The following is a 14,269-nucleotide window of genomic DNA, read 5'->3' as shown; positions in this document are numbered from 1 at the left end:
AGTCCCTGTTCTGCACTCTGGGTTCGCTCCGACCACAAATCCTAACATGCAGCAGGTTAGACTTGTTAAAGATAGGAATGGTACATTCTCCCCATTGGCAATATATTCCATAAATTTAACATTCACTTCCATTGTTTTGCTGATGACACCCAGCTCTTCTTATCCACTGCACCTAATTATTCACTTCCTCCGTCCTCCCTCACTTCCTGCTTAGCTGAAATTAAAACCTGGTTTACGTCTAACTTCCTTAAATTAAACAGTGATAAAACAAAGTTTCTACTCATTGGCACTAAATCCACCATATCTAAAGTCAACAGTTTTTTCCCTCACTTTTGACGGCTCCATGGTTTCTCCCTCCCCTCACATTAAGAGTCTGGGTGTCATTCTTGACAGCACTCTCTCTTTTCACTCTCACATCAATAATATCACCCGCTCTGCATACTTCCACCTCTGAAACATTAACCGTCTCTGTCCATCCCTTTCCCCGCACTCTGCTTCCATCCTGGTCCATAGCTTGGTCATTTCTTAAGGCTGGCTGCTCATATCATCACAGTCCCTGTGACCCATATCTTCAATCTCTCCAAAAGACAAAACTCCATCCCAGACATGTGAAAAACAGCCTTTGTTCTTCCTTTGCTGAAGGGAGGTGACCCCACCTCACTGAACAACTATGGACCAATCTCTAAACTCTGCATTTTAGCCAAGGTTCTAGAAAAACTGATAAACTCTCAAATCAAAAATTACCTGGACTCATTTAACATCTTACCTCCACATCAATCTGGTTTCAGGAAACAACACAGCACAACCACTGCGGATCATAACATCTTGTGTCATAAACTCTCAGAAATTGGTTTCTCAGAACACACCATTGGTTGGTTCTCTAACTATCTCTCAGACCGGAAGCAATGTGTTCAACATAATGGTACTTCCTCCAGTTATTTAACAGTCAACAATGGTGTACCACACGGCTCAGTCTTAGGACACACCCTCTTTACAATCTACATACATAATGTAGGTAAAAACATCCCTAATGCATCCATACATTTCTATGCTGATGACACAGTTGTTTATTGTCGAGCTAAAACTGTTGCTAAGGCTTTCCAGCTTCTGAAATCTGCATTCAACTACATCAAGACAGATTTTTTTCCGCCTCAAACTTGTCCTAAATGCCAACAAAACCAAAGGGATGCTTTTTTTTCAAATAGGAAGTTGGTCCCAGCAGTTCTTCCTCCGATTTTATCCTCAAATGGTGTCCCCATTGAGTTTGTTGATTCCTATAAATATTTGGGTATCTTGGTCGACTCACATCTCTCTTTTAAGCTCCATGTGGAAAACTTGGTACAGAAACTGAAAGTTAAACTGGGTTTCTTTTTCAGAAACAGATCCTGTCTAACTCTGAATGCTAGGAAACGCCTTGTATCTGTGACTTTCCTTCCCTCCATTGATTACGGTGACATTATTTACATGAATGCTCCTACAAGAACCCTGCAGATGTTGGATGCTGTCTATCATGGTGCACTAAGATTCATAACTGGCTGTTATTATCGTACCCACCACTACAGCCTGTATTCACTGGTTAACTGGTCACCATTAACTTCACACAGACTGGTACATTTTCATCTTTAAATCACTTCTTGGTCTGCTGCCTTCATACATCTCCTCCTACATGTCTCTGCGTGAGTGCAGCTTTGGCGTGTGCTCTTAGGATTCTTTTACCTGCAGTGTTCCCTCAATGAGGACTGAACTAGGCAAAAGGGCCTTCTCCTACTCTGCTCCTGTTTCCTGGAAACCTTACAAAAACAATTGAAACTTTTGACCTTGACCTCTCTAAGTGGCTTTAAGAATCTGTTGGACTCCTGGCAGGGACCAATGCAGACATGTTCCTGTTTTTAGTTTTCTACATTTGCCTTAGAATCTAGCTGGGTTTTTTTTGTTTGTTACCTTTTTCTTTTAGCCATCCTATTTGTTATAAAAAATAAAAAAATAAAACAAAATTGTAGTATGACTTTTTATAACTGTTTATTGTTGTCGCTGTTGTCCATTGTTGTCATCATTCTTTGTTGAAATCGGGTCTCTCTTGTAAATGAGTCCTCGAGGCTCAATGGGATTTACCTGTCTAAATAAAGGTTGAATTGAATTTCTCAAATTGATTAGTGGAACTCTCTCCTATTTGGTCTGCCACACAAATTACTCCGTAAGCTTCAAATGGTTCTAAATTCAGCTGCCCGCATCGTTACCAAAAAACCCTCATTTCACCACCTCACCCCAGTTTTACAGCAACTTCACTGGCTTCCAATCACTTTCAGAATTAAATTTAAAATCCTGTTGTACACATTCAAGGCCATCCATAACCTCGCCCCTCCCGATCTGTCCCATCTTGTGTACATTATCACCCATTTACGCTCCCTTCGTTCTTTCTCTTCCATCCACCTCAACGTGCCTCTCGTCCGCCTCAGCACCATGGGACACAAAGCCTTTTCTCACTCTGCTCCCCAACTCTGGAACACTCTTCCCCCCAAACATCTGTAATATTGACTCCCTTCAGACCTTCAAATCACAACTCAAAACTCATCTGTTCAAGTTAGCCTTCTCACTTTATTTTTTAATTTTCTTCTTACTTACTTCTAACCTACAAAGCTCTCAACAACCTGGCTCCATCTTATATTACAGACCTTATTGTTCCATATTTTCCTAACAGAGCGCTTCGCTCTCAGACTGCAGGTTTACTTGTGGTTCTTAGAATTTACAAAAACAGAATGGGAGGCAGATCTTTCAGTTATCAGGCTCCTCTCTTGTGGAACCAACTGCCAATCTCTGTCCGTGAGGCTGACACATTATCCAGTTTTAAAACAAGGCTTAAGACATATCCTTTTTGCTAAATCTTATAGTTAGGATCGGCTTGGGTTTCCTGAGCTGTCCCTTAGTTATGCTGCTATAGGCTTAGACTGCTGGAGGACAAACTGACCACAATTTTCACTCTACTTCTGTCTTTACTTACTCTGCTCAACCTGTTTTGTATTTGTAATTATTTTTTCTATCCTTAACATGTGTTTTTTTTGTCTTTCAGATACACCTGGACCTATACCTGGACCTATACCTGGACCTACCATTCTGTGTTCGTCTGTCTCTCCTCCCTTTCCTCTCAACCAGCCGGTCAAAGCAGATGGCTGCTTGCTGAGCCTTGTTCTGCTGGAGGTTTCTTCCTTTTAAAAGGGAGTTTTTCTTTCCACTGTTGCCACTGTGCTTGCTCAGGATGGAAGACTGCATTGAAGCCAAGATTCATCTTGTCTGCTGGATTCCTTAGATAGAGAACTTTACTAATTGGCTTTTATGTGAATGTTCCTGTAAAGTGCCCTGAGACAACTTTGTTGTGATTTGGCGCTTTATGAATAAACTGAATTGAATTGAATTCGTGGTTTAGTGTTTTTATAGCCATTTTGTATTGCTTTATTTTGTGTTTTATTTTGTGTTTTTAATGTTGTGAAGTGTCCTTGGGTGTCTTGAAAGGCGTTAACAAATAAAATGCATTATTATTATTATTATTATTATTATTAATAATTTTCTAACAAGTGAGGGGAGTGTGATAGGAAGATGGAAGGAGTACTTTGAGGAGCTAATGAATGAAGAGAATGAAAGAGAAAGAAGAGTAGAGGTCATAGAAACTATGGACCAGGAAGTGGGAAAGATTAGTGAGGGTGAAATCCGGAAAGCTCTGAAAAGAATGAAGAAGAGGAAAGCAGTAGGACCTGAAGACATTTCAGTGGAGGTTTGGAAATGTCTTGGAGCGACGCTAGTCAGGTTTTTGACTCAAATATTCAGTGGCATATTTGAGGGTGAGAAAATGCCTGAGGAATGGAGAAGAAGTGTGCTGGTGTCCATTTTTAAGAACAGGGGTGATGTACAGAGTTGTAGCAAATACAGGGGAATTAAGTTGATGAGACACAGGATGAAGATCTGGGAGAGAGTTGTGGAAGCAAGACTTAGATGAGAGATGACTATCTGTGAGCAGCAGTATGGTTTCATGTCAAGAAAGAGCACCACAGATCCATCTTTGCTTTGAGAATGTTGATAGAGAAGTACAGAGAGGGTCAGAAAGAACTCCATTGTGTCTTTGTGGATCTGGAAAAAAACATATGACAGGGTGCCAAGATAGGAGTTGTGGTATTGCATGAGGAAATCTGGAGTGGCAAAGAAGTATGTTAGACTGATACAGGATATGCATGATGATAGCAGGACAGTGGTGAGATGTGCTGTAGGAGTGAAGGATAGCTTCAAGGTGGAGGTTGGAGTGCATCAAGGATCGGCTCTGAGCCCCTTCTTGTTTACTCTGGTGATAGACCGACTAACAAATGAGGTCAGGCAGGAATCCCCATGAACTATGATGTTTGCAAATGACGTGATCTGTGGTGAGAACAGGTGGAAGAGAACTTGGAGAGGTGGAGGTATGCACTTGAAAGAAGAGGAATGAAAGTCAGCCGTAGTAAGACAGAGTACATGTATGTGAATGAGAGCAGCATTTTACAAGAGGGAGGCTGGTGGAACAGTGAGGCTACAAGGAGCAGAGGTCACAAAGGTTCAGGATTTCAAGGACTTGGGGTCCACTGTCCAGGAAAATGGGGAGTGTGGTAAAGAGGTGAAGAAGAGAGTCCAGGCAGGATGGAGAAACGTCTCAAGAGTGATTTGTGACAAAAGACTGTCAGCAAAGGTCAAAGGAAAAGTTTATAAGACAGTGGTAAGACCAGCTATATTGTATGGTCTGGAGACAGAGACATGGACAAAAAGACAGGAGACGGAACTGGAAGTGGCAGAAATGAAGATGTTGAGGTTCTCCTTAGGAGTGACAAGGATGAAGATTAGGAACGAGATCATCAGAGGTACAGCACAGGTTGAAGAACTGGGAGATAAAGTTAGAGAGGACACACTGAGATGGTTTGGACATGTCCAGAGGAGGGACAGTGGTTTGGACATGTCCAAAAGAGGAACAGTTAGTATATCGGTAAAGGATGTTAGAAATGCAGCTGCCAGGAAAAAGACAAAGAGGAAGGCCAAAGAGGAGATATATGGATGCAGTTAGAGAGGACAAGAAGGTAGTTGGAGTGAGGACAGGGGATGCAGAGGACAGAGTGAGGTGGAGGCGGATGACTCGCTGTGGCGACCGCTGAAGAGGGAAAAGACAAAATAAGAAAAAGATTTTACCAGGAAAGAAAACCATTGAAAATATTAATTTCTTTTACAAGGATGTCCTTGGAAACTTTTAGTTTGGAAGCAACAGTCCTGAGAGCATAACTTGACATTGCTCCATAGAAAATGTTCTGGATTTAGCATTTTCTACATTCAAAATCAACTTTAGTTAGAGTGCACAGTAAGGAAAAAAATACATATTTTTTTTACCTCAATAACAATTCCATTATAATTTTTACACCAATTTTTAACAAGCTATTATTTATATCAGTCAGTGAACAGTACAACCAAACTGTTTCCTCATGTAAAAACTGAGCCCTGTACGAAAAACATGACAGCATTTAGGTCAAATAACATTTCTGACTAGATTGTAATTAGTCTGCTAAGTGACACATAAACACACACATGGACATAATTGTCCTCTGTGGTGAACAATAATGACTTCTCCCCTGGTCAAATCTTGTTTTTAACAACCACCACATCCAGACATAATCTACATAAATAATACAGGTCACTTTGACAGTCTGCATTCGACATCATCCAGTCAGATTTGTTCTGTCTCAAACTGATGCTAAATGCTGATAAAACCAAAGGGATGTTGTTTTCAAACAGAAAATTGGTACCATGGTGCTCCTATTGAGTTTGTGGATTCCTACAAATATTTGGGTATTTTGGTCAATTCACATCTCTCTTTTGAGCTCCGTCTGGAAAACTTGGTAAAGAAGCTGAAAGTTAAACTGGGTTTCTTTTTCAGAAACAGATCCTATCTAACTCTGAATGCTAGGAAACACTTTCCTTCCCTCCATTGATTACGGTGACATTATTTACATGAACGCTCCTACAAGCACCCTGCAGATGTTGGATGCGGTGCACTAAGATTCATAACTTTCATTCAACCTTTATTTCTCCAGGTAAATCCCATTGAGCCTCTGGGACTCATTTACAAGAGAGACCTGATTTCTTAACAGAGTGCTGACAACAATGGATAACAATGACAACAATAGACAATCATAAAATAGGCATAGGCATACAAATTTAAGTATATATATTTTTTTACAAATCAAAACAAAATAGCAACTTAAAGGACAATCAAGAAGAATAGTAGCAAAAATAAAACTGCTAGATTATAAGGTGATTTAGAAAACTAAAAACAGGAACATGTCTGCATTGGTTTTTGCCAGGAACTTAACAGAGTTTTAAAGTCACTTAGAGTGGCTAACTGGCTGTAACTACCGTAGCCATCATTGTATTCACCGGTTAACTGGTCACCATTAACTTCACGCAGACTCTCTCACTGGTACATTTTCATCTTTAAATCACTTCTTGGTCTGTTGCCTTCATACATCTCCTCCTACATGTCTCTGTGTGAGTGCAGCTACAGCGTGCGCTCTCAGGACATTATTACCTGCAGTGTTCCCTCAGTGAGGACTGAACTAGAAAACAAAAGGGCCTTCTCCTACTCCGCTCCTGTTTCCTGGAATATCTTGTAAAAAGATCTGAAGCTCTCGACCTTGACCTCTCTAAGTGGCTTCAAACATCTGATAAGTTCCTGATAAGAACCATCACAGACATGTTCCTGGTTTTTTTCTGCATCACTTTATAATGTAGCTTGTTTTCATTTTGTTTTATACAACTAATTGTATTTTCTTTTGTATGCATTTTATGGCTCTGTATTGCTGTTTGTACCTCATCTGTGTTCTTTGTCTAAATCAGGTCTTTCTTGTAAATGAGTCCTTGTGACTAAAGCCACATGCTGTATATCTGAGCTTCAACTGCGACTTTGAGAAAAAAGACTACCAACAGGTTCCCTGAATCAATGCCAAGCTATCTGTCTAATAAAGAAAGCACTACACTATTTATCTGCAACTACTTACATCATCCACCATTAAGGTTGCTATGGCTCGACCAATCTCATTATATGACTTGGTTTTTCTTGGTGGTCCCAAGAGGACAAACAGGAATCTGCAGAGTGGTAAAACATGTGAGGGATGTGCTCCATTGCAATAAGTCAGCTGAAGTTTGACAAGAAGGATGTGTGAGATGTTGGGAACGGTTTTACCTGGTGGGAACAGGCACCTCCGTCAGGCCCCCCAGGGTTGTAGCTTGGCTCAGACGAACAAAAACGACAAAAGGTTTACTGAGGAAATCCACCTCGCCAACTAAAACGTTGGATGCCTCTGCATCTCTGGGGATTTTTTTCATGAATTTGTTTTTAAGCTACAGGAAAGAAAAAAGAGGAAAGAGTGAGAAATGATGATTTAGTCACAGTTTCTCAAGAAATATTTCAAAGCTGTTGACATATTTGCTGTGTAGTTTGTAATAGTGTGTTGTTCACTTGCTGCATATCCACTAAATACACAAAACAAATACATTTCCTGAAATCTGTTTGTTCCAACAATCTCTAAGCCTGGTGTATTGACGAAATTATAAATGGTAAATGGACTGTACTTATTTAGCGCCTTTCAATCTGATTCAGATACCCAAAGCTCTTGACGACACAATCTGTGCCTCATTTACCCATTCATACAGCACTTTGCTAGATCTCTACAAAGACTAATCAGAACTTTATCATATTCATAAACCGATGGGACACACATCGGAGGCAGTGAGAGTTCAGTGTCTTGTCCAGGGACACTCGGGCATGCAACTGCTGGTGGAATCGAACCCCCAACTCTCCCACTGGAGGACGACTGCCCTAACCACTCAGCCACAGCTGCCCAAAATTATAGAAAACAACTTTGTGTTATTTCATGATCCAGAAACCAAACGACCACACGGCAAAATGAAGGCTGACACAGAACATGACGATGACCCGACCTGTCTGATTGGTAAGGAGTTGCAAAAACTGTTGCAGCGGCACAATAACATTCAGTCACACCAAGCTTTGTCAATATTCCACAGACTGAATCTGTGGCTACATGTGAGAGGGGAGCACGTGGAGATCTGAGTTCCAACCCGTTCGGGCTCAATGTTCATGGTGTGAGCACACATGCACACAGAAATGAACCGTCACAATCCTGTTGTTACACGTGCTCCACAGCATGTGTACATGAGTTCAACACATAACTAAACTGCAGGCTGTGGTCCTTGGACCAAGCTGGAAAGAAAGAACTCATTCCCTGTAGTGATGATTGCATATTTTATTATTGCCATTATACATGCTCTGAAATAAATCCTCAATGTTTTCACACACATACCTTTTCCCAGTGAGGGACACTTAATCCTGACCCATCTGATTCAAACCTTAATAGCTTCCATTCTGCAAAACCAGCACACCTCTGCAGTGGCCCGAACATGTGCTTATGGATTCCAGCTCCATTATTCCATGGCCCCACTAATGTGAGGCTTAGATGGTTACACATCTCATCCATCACACCCTGTCACAGTCAGTAGTTACAATGAAACACTTGTGATTGAAAAGATGATCCATTCAACACAATGCATGCTCTAACAGAGAGCAGACGGATGATAGGAAGCAACAAGGTGACAATGATGCACATATATCTGACAGGAACGTAAACACTTTGAGGAGGAAGAAAATAAAAAAACTAAAACAGATTTGCATCTGTTTACTAATTTTCATTAATAATGTTCATGAGACTGTTATGTTATGACATAGAATGAGAAGTGTTTGTCTAGTCCAGGAGGGGTTTACCTGGTCTGGGCTCGGAGTATCTGCAATATCGTTCATACTCCGACTCTGGGCATGACCTGCAAGGGAAAACACTTCTTCAAACATGACATGTATGTTATGTATTTATGGATAAATAGATAATTTATGAATTCAAGGCATCCAGTAGCCTATTCTAATTAAACAGAAAAAAAACATGAAATAATCAAAAAAGAAGAAGCAGAATAAACAAATTTGAAAAAAGACAATATACACATAAACAAGGTTGTAGTGAGTTCTAAATTCATGATTAACATATATACTGTATATGTGTTTATACATACACATACAGTATACACATATAAGTACTATGTTGTCATAGGATGTTTCCATTTATAGACTAAATGAGTTCTCTCTTTAACCCATCACACCTGAGATAGAAGCAGGTGGAGAGTGGGCAGCTATGTAAGTGCCCAGGGAGCAATTAGGGACTAGGCATCCAAAAAAGTTCAATCTGGTCCTCTGGACATTAAAAAAAAAAAAAGCAAAAAAATGTAGAAACGTTTCGTTTCTCATCCGAAAGACTTCCTCAGTCTGAGGTGCTGTATTCAGCTCAGTCTCTTAAATAGCACCGTCTCAGAGTGGATCAACCAGTTTGCTGCTGACAACCAAAACCAGCTGCTCACATGATCAAGAAGGACCATCAGCCTAACAATGGATCATTAGCACCTGATGGCTGTTTACTGTTCACAGAGGGCTGAGTGATACTAGCAATCACAGCATTGTAAGAGGGGGACAGTTGAACCCGGAGGCTCCACCCCTGTTTAATGATGGACGGTTTCTTTTCACAAAGATGGCCTCCTTTACTCCTCTCTCAAACCATCGTTCCTCTCTGTCCAGGATGTGAACATCTTCATCCCTGAAAGAGTGACCTCTGACCTGGAGATGAGTGTAGACCTCAGAGTCCTGGCCTGATGATGTTGATCTTCTGTGCTGGGCCATCCTTTTGGCCAGTGGCTGTTTAGTTTCTCCGATGTAAGACTGATCACCCTCCTGACACTGAACAACATACACAATATTACTCTGTTTGTGCCGGGAGACTGGATCTTTGGGATGAACCAGTCTTTAATGTATTTTGGGGTTTAAAAGCCACTGGGACATTATGTTTAGAAAATAAACGTCTCAGTTTCTCTGATACTCCCTCAACATATGGAATGACCACTGGTCTGGGTCTGGGTTCCTCCTTTTCACCTGATGGCTGACTGGAGTCCTGTTTGGGTTTCTTCTCTGCTTTCAGGAAGGCCCAGTTAGGATATACACATTGCTCTAGAGCCTGTCTTGTGTAGGATTTCTCCTTCTGCCTGGCTCCTGAGCTAGTGGGGATGCTGTCTTCTCTGTGATACAGAGTCCTGATGACTCCTAACTTGTGCTCCAAAGGGTGACGAGAGTTAAACTGCAAATACCGGTCTGTGTGGGTGGGTTTGTGGTACACCTCAGTTTGCAAATGTCCTCTATCAGAGACTGAGACCTCACAGTCCAAGAAAGCCAACCTGCCATTTTTTACATCTTCTTGTGTGAACTTGATGTATTTATCCACAGAGTTGATGTGGTCAGTAAAATGTTGGACTTCCTGAGATTTAATTTTAACCCAGGTGTCGTCAACATACCTGAACCAATGACTTGGTGGTGTCCCTGAAAAGGACGTCAAGGCTCTCTTTTCTACCTCCTCCATGTACAGGTTGGCAACAATAGGAGAAACTGGAGACCCCATAGCACACCCATGTTTCTGCCTATAATATTGCTCCCCATATGTGAACTAGGTTGACTGCAGGCACAGTTTCAAGAGTTGACACAGTTGTTCTGTGGAAAGTGTGGTCCTGCTGCTCAGAGTGGTAACCCAGGTGTCGTCAACATACCTGAACAAATGACTTGGTAGTGTCCCTGAAAAGGACGTCAAAGCACATATGGGGAGCAATATTATAGGCAGAAACATGGGTGCGCTATGGGGTCTCCAGTTTCTTCTATTGTTGCCAACCTGTACATGGAGGAGGTAGAAAAGAGACCCTTGAAGTCCTTTTCAGGGACACCTACAAATAAATAAATAAATACATCAGGTGAAAAGGAGGAACCCAGACCCAGACCAGTGGTCATTCCGTATGTTGAGGGAGTATCAGAGAAACTGAGATGTTTATTTTCTAAACACAACGTCCCAGTGGCTTTTAAACCCCAAAATACATTACGGCAAAGACTGGTTCATCCCAAAGATCCAGTCCCCCAGCACAGAGTAATATTGTGTATGTTGTTCAGTGTCAGGAGGGTGATCAGTCTTACATCGGGGAAACTAAACAGCCACTGGCCAAAAGAATGGACCAGCACAGAAGATCAACATCATCAGGCCAGGACTCTGCGGTCTACACTCATCTCCAGGTCAGAGGTCACTCTTTCAGGGATGAAGATGTTCACATCCTGGACAGAGAGGAACGATGGTTTGAGAGAGGAGTAAAGGAGGCCATCTTTGTGAAAAGAAACCGTCCATCATTAAACAGGGGTGGAGCCTCCAGGTTCAACTGTCCCCCTCTTACAATGCTGTGATTGCTAGTATCACTCAGCCCTCTGTGAACAGTAAACAGCCATCAGGTGCTAATGATCCATTGTTAGGCTGATGGTCCTTCTGGATCATGGGAGCAGCTGGTTTTGGTTGTCAGCAGCAAAACTGGTTGATCCACTCTGAGAAGGTGCTATTTAAGAGACTGAGCTGAATACAGCACCTCAGACTGAGGAAGTCTTTCGGATGAGAGACGAAACGTTTCTATGTCTTTTTGATTTGTTTTGTTTTTGTTTTTTTGAATGTCCAGAGGACCAGATTGAACTTTTTTAGGTCATCTGGACAGTTTCTTCTTTTTTTTTTTTTTCTTTTTTGCTGACAAAACAAAACCGTCCAGATGACCTGACTGAACATTGTCAGTGAGACGAACTGAGGTTTTGGTTTTTGGACCTGAGCACCTTAGGAATGAACGTTTCAGTCTTTCTCCCTCCTTAGATGCATTAATCTGTCCTCCAGCTCTAATGTTAAACATCTTGGTGTTATTTTTGATCAGGACATGTCTTTTATCCCCCACATTAAAAACGTTACTAGAACCTCCTTCTTCCACCTGCGTAATATCACTAACATTAGAAACATCTGATCTAAAGATGATGCAGAAAAACTGGTCCATGCATTTGTCACGTCTAGACTGGACTATTGCAATGGTTTATTATCTGGGTGTCCAAATACTTCTTTAAAACGTCTTCAGTTGATCCAAAATGCTGCTGCCAGAGTCTTAACTGGGGTTACTGGGAGAGATCATATCTCTCCAGTTTTAGCTTCTCTCCATTGGCTCCCTGACAAATCTGGAATAGAATTCAAAATCTTACTTCTAACCTACAAAGCTCTCAACAACCTGGCTCCATCTTATATTACAGATCTTATTCTTCCATATTTTCCTAACAGAGCACTTCACTCTCAGACTGCAGGTTTACTTGTGGTTCCTAGAATTTACAAAAACAGAATGGGAGGAAGATCTTTCAGTTCTCAGGCTCCTCTCTTGTTGAACCAACTTCCAATCTCTGTCCGTGAGGCTGACACATTATCCAGTTTTAAAACTAGGCTTAAGACTTTCCTTTTTGCTAAATCCTATAGTTAGGGTCGGCTTGGGTTTCCTGAGCTGTCCCTTAATTTTGCTGCTATAGGCTTAGACTGCTGGAGGACAAACTGAGCACAATTTTCACTCTGCTGCTGTCTTTAATTACTCTGCTCAACCTGTTTGTATTTGTAATTATTTTTTCTATTCTTAAAATGTGTTTATTTTTTGTCTTTCAGATACACCTGGACCTATACCTGGACCTGGATCTATATCTGGACCTGGACCTATATCTGGACCTGGACCTATATCTGGACTGGACCTATACCTGGACCTACCATTCTGTGTTCGTCTGTCTCTCCTTCCTGTCCTCTCAACCAGCCGGTCAAAGCAGATGGTCTCTTGTCCTGAGCTGGTTCTGCTGGAGGTTTCTTCCTGTTAAAGGGAGTTTTTCTTTCCACTGTCTCCACTGTGCTTGCTCAGGATGGGAGACTGCAACGAAGCCAAGATTCAACTTGTCTGCTGGATTCCTCAGATAGAGAACTTTACTAATGGGCTTTTATGTGAATGTTCCTGTAAAGTCCCTGAGACAACTTTGTTGTGATTTGGTGCTTTATAAAGAAACTGAATTGAATTGTCTTAAATTATGACTGTCACTAGCTTACCATCATAATCCACCTCAATGTTCCTCACTACCTGTGTAATAACCTGTCACACAATCTGTCTAGTTCATGCTAATGTGCAATATATATCGTGCATTTTAGCTTGTATCACTACTCTGAAATACTTATTCATTCAAATTCATCCTGCTGAACCGTTATATTCTACCATGTTGTTGTTTACTATCTCTCTTTAGGACCTTGAAATTACTATAATAATTAATTTGACACTTTTTGGTACTTTATTTTGTACCCTTATTGCATTTTATTGCATTTCATATTTCTTGGGTTTTTCTATTTTTTAGCGAGTGGAATCAGTTCTTCTCATCCTGAACATTTCATCATAGGCGTCACAACCATTATATGTGAAGGGAACATGTCCCCCCCACATTAAAAAAACGTTCATTTGTACCCCCCCCCCCCCACCCACCCACCCCCCCACACACACACTTTTACTATAAAACATTAGTTCAGGCGGCACAGTTTTTCTTTCTTCGTGAACAAATCCATTCCACTTGATTAATAGGAGAATACTCAAGCCATTAAAACTCCACTCCAGGTTTTCCTGGTTACCTCTAACTCCCCACCTTCACAGTCGGCAGAAAACGCGCACAGGTGGAGGAGATGGAGGTTCCTGTGTTACTTGCTCCCCAGTTTAGCAGCTTAGTGCAGGCAGTGGTTGACCAGGGGTTGATCATAAACATATATTCATGTTAGGAGGATGTTTGAGAGGAGCGCCACGTTTGTAGCATGTTAGCTTAGCAGTAACTGTGACGCTGTAAGATGCTGCAGGTGTAAGAGACGCTGAGTTCAGGTGCATTAAAGTTGAAATGTCTTTAAAACCCACAGCTGAATTTACACAAACTTGGTGAGAAACATGTTTTAAATGTGTGGAATTAAAGGAAATCTAGGAGAAATGTTGCTTTTTTGTTCACTAGTGAACACCTTTTTTAACACGCGTGTACATGCACGCGCTCACACATGCACGCGTGCGCACACACCTACACACATCATTGTGTCCCCCCCACATTACGGATGCTTTTAAAGCCCTTGCATTTCACTGTACCGTTAACCTGCATATGACAAATAAACAACATAACATTTTAAATGAGATATCCTGATGCATGCTCAATAATCCAGGTAGAAAAATCTAAAAAAGTTAAATCTGGTCCTCTGGACATTCAAAAAAACCCAAAACA

General features: G+C 41.3%; 1 protein-coding gene across 1 annotated transcript in view; it reads right to left on the bottom strand.

The window, feature by feature from the left end:
- The window catches only part of slc4a5a (solute carrier family 4 member 5a), a 205,987-nt gene that overhangs the window by 130,154 nt on the left and 61,564 nt on the right, over window positions 1–14,269 (bottom strand). Inside the window, exons 7-9 of the mRNA XM_037679966.1 lie at window positions 8,837–8,892; window positions 7,241–7,398; window positions 7,056–7,143 (exon numbers count right to left, since the gene is read on the bottom strand). Of these exons, the coding sequence (XP_037535894.1) occupies window positions 7,056–7,143; window positions 7,241–7,398; window positions 8,837–8,892 (302 nt within the window). The remainder of the gene's footprint in view (window positions 1–7,055; window positions 7,144–7,240; window positions 7,399–8,836; window positions 8,893–14,269) is intronic.

The sequence above is a fragment of the Nematolebias whitei genome, chromosome 8 (assembly GCF_014905685.2).
Source record: "Nematolebias whitei isolate Nwh7 chromosome 8, NemWhi1, whole genome shotgun sequence".
Classification (NCBI taxonomy): domain Eukaryota; kingdom Metazoa; phylum Chordata; class Actinopteri; order Cyprinodontiformes; family Rivulidae; genus Nematolebias; species Nematolebias whitei.
This window is presented reverse-complemented; position numbering and strand designations above follow the sequence as displayed.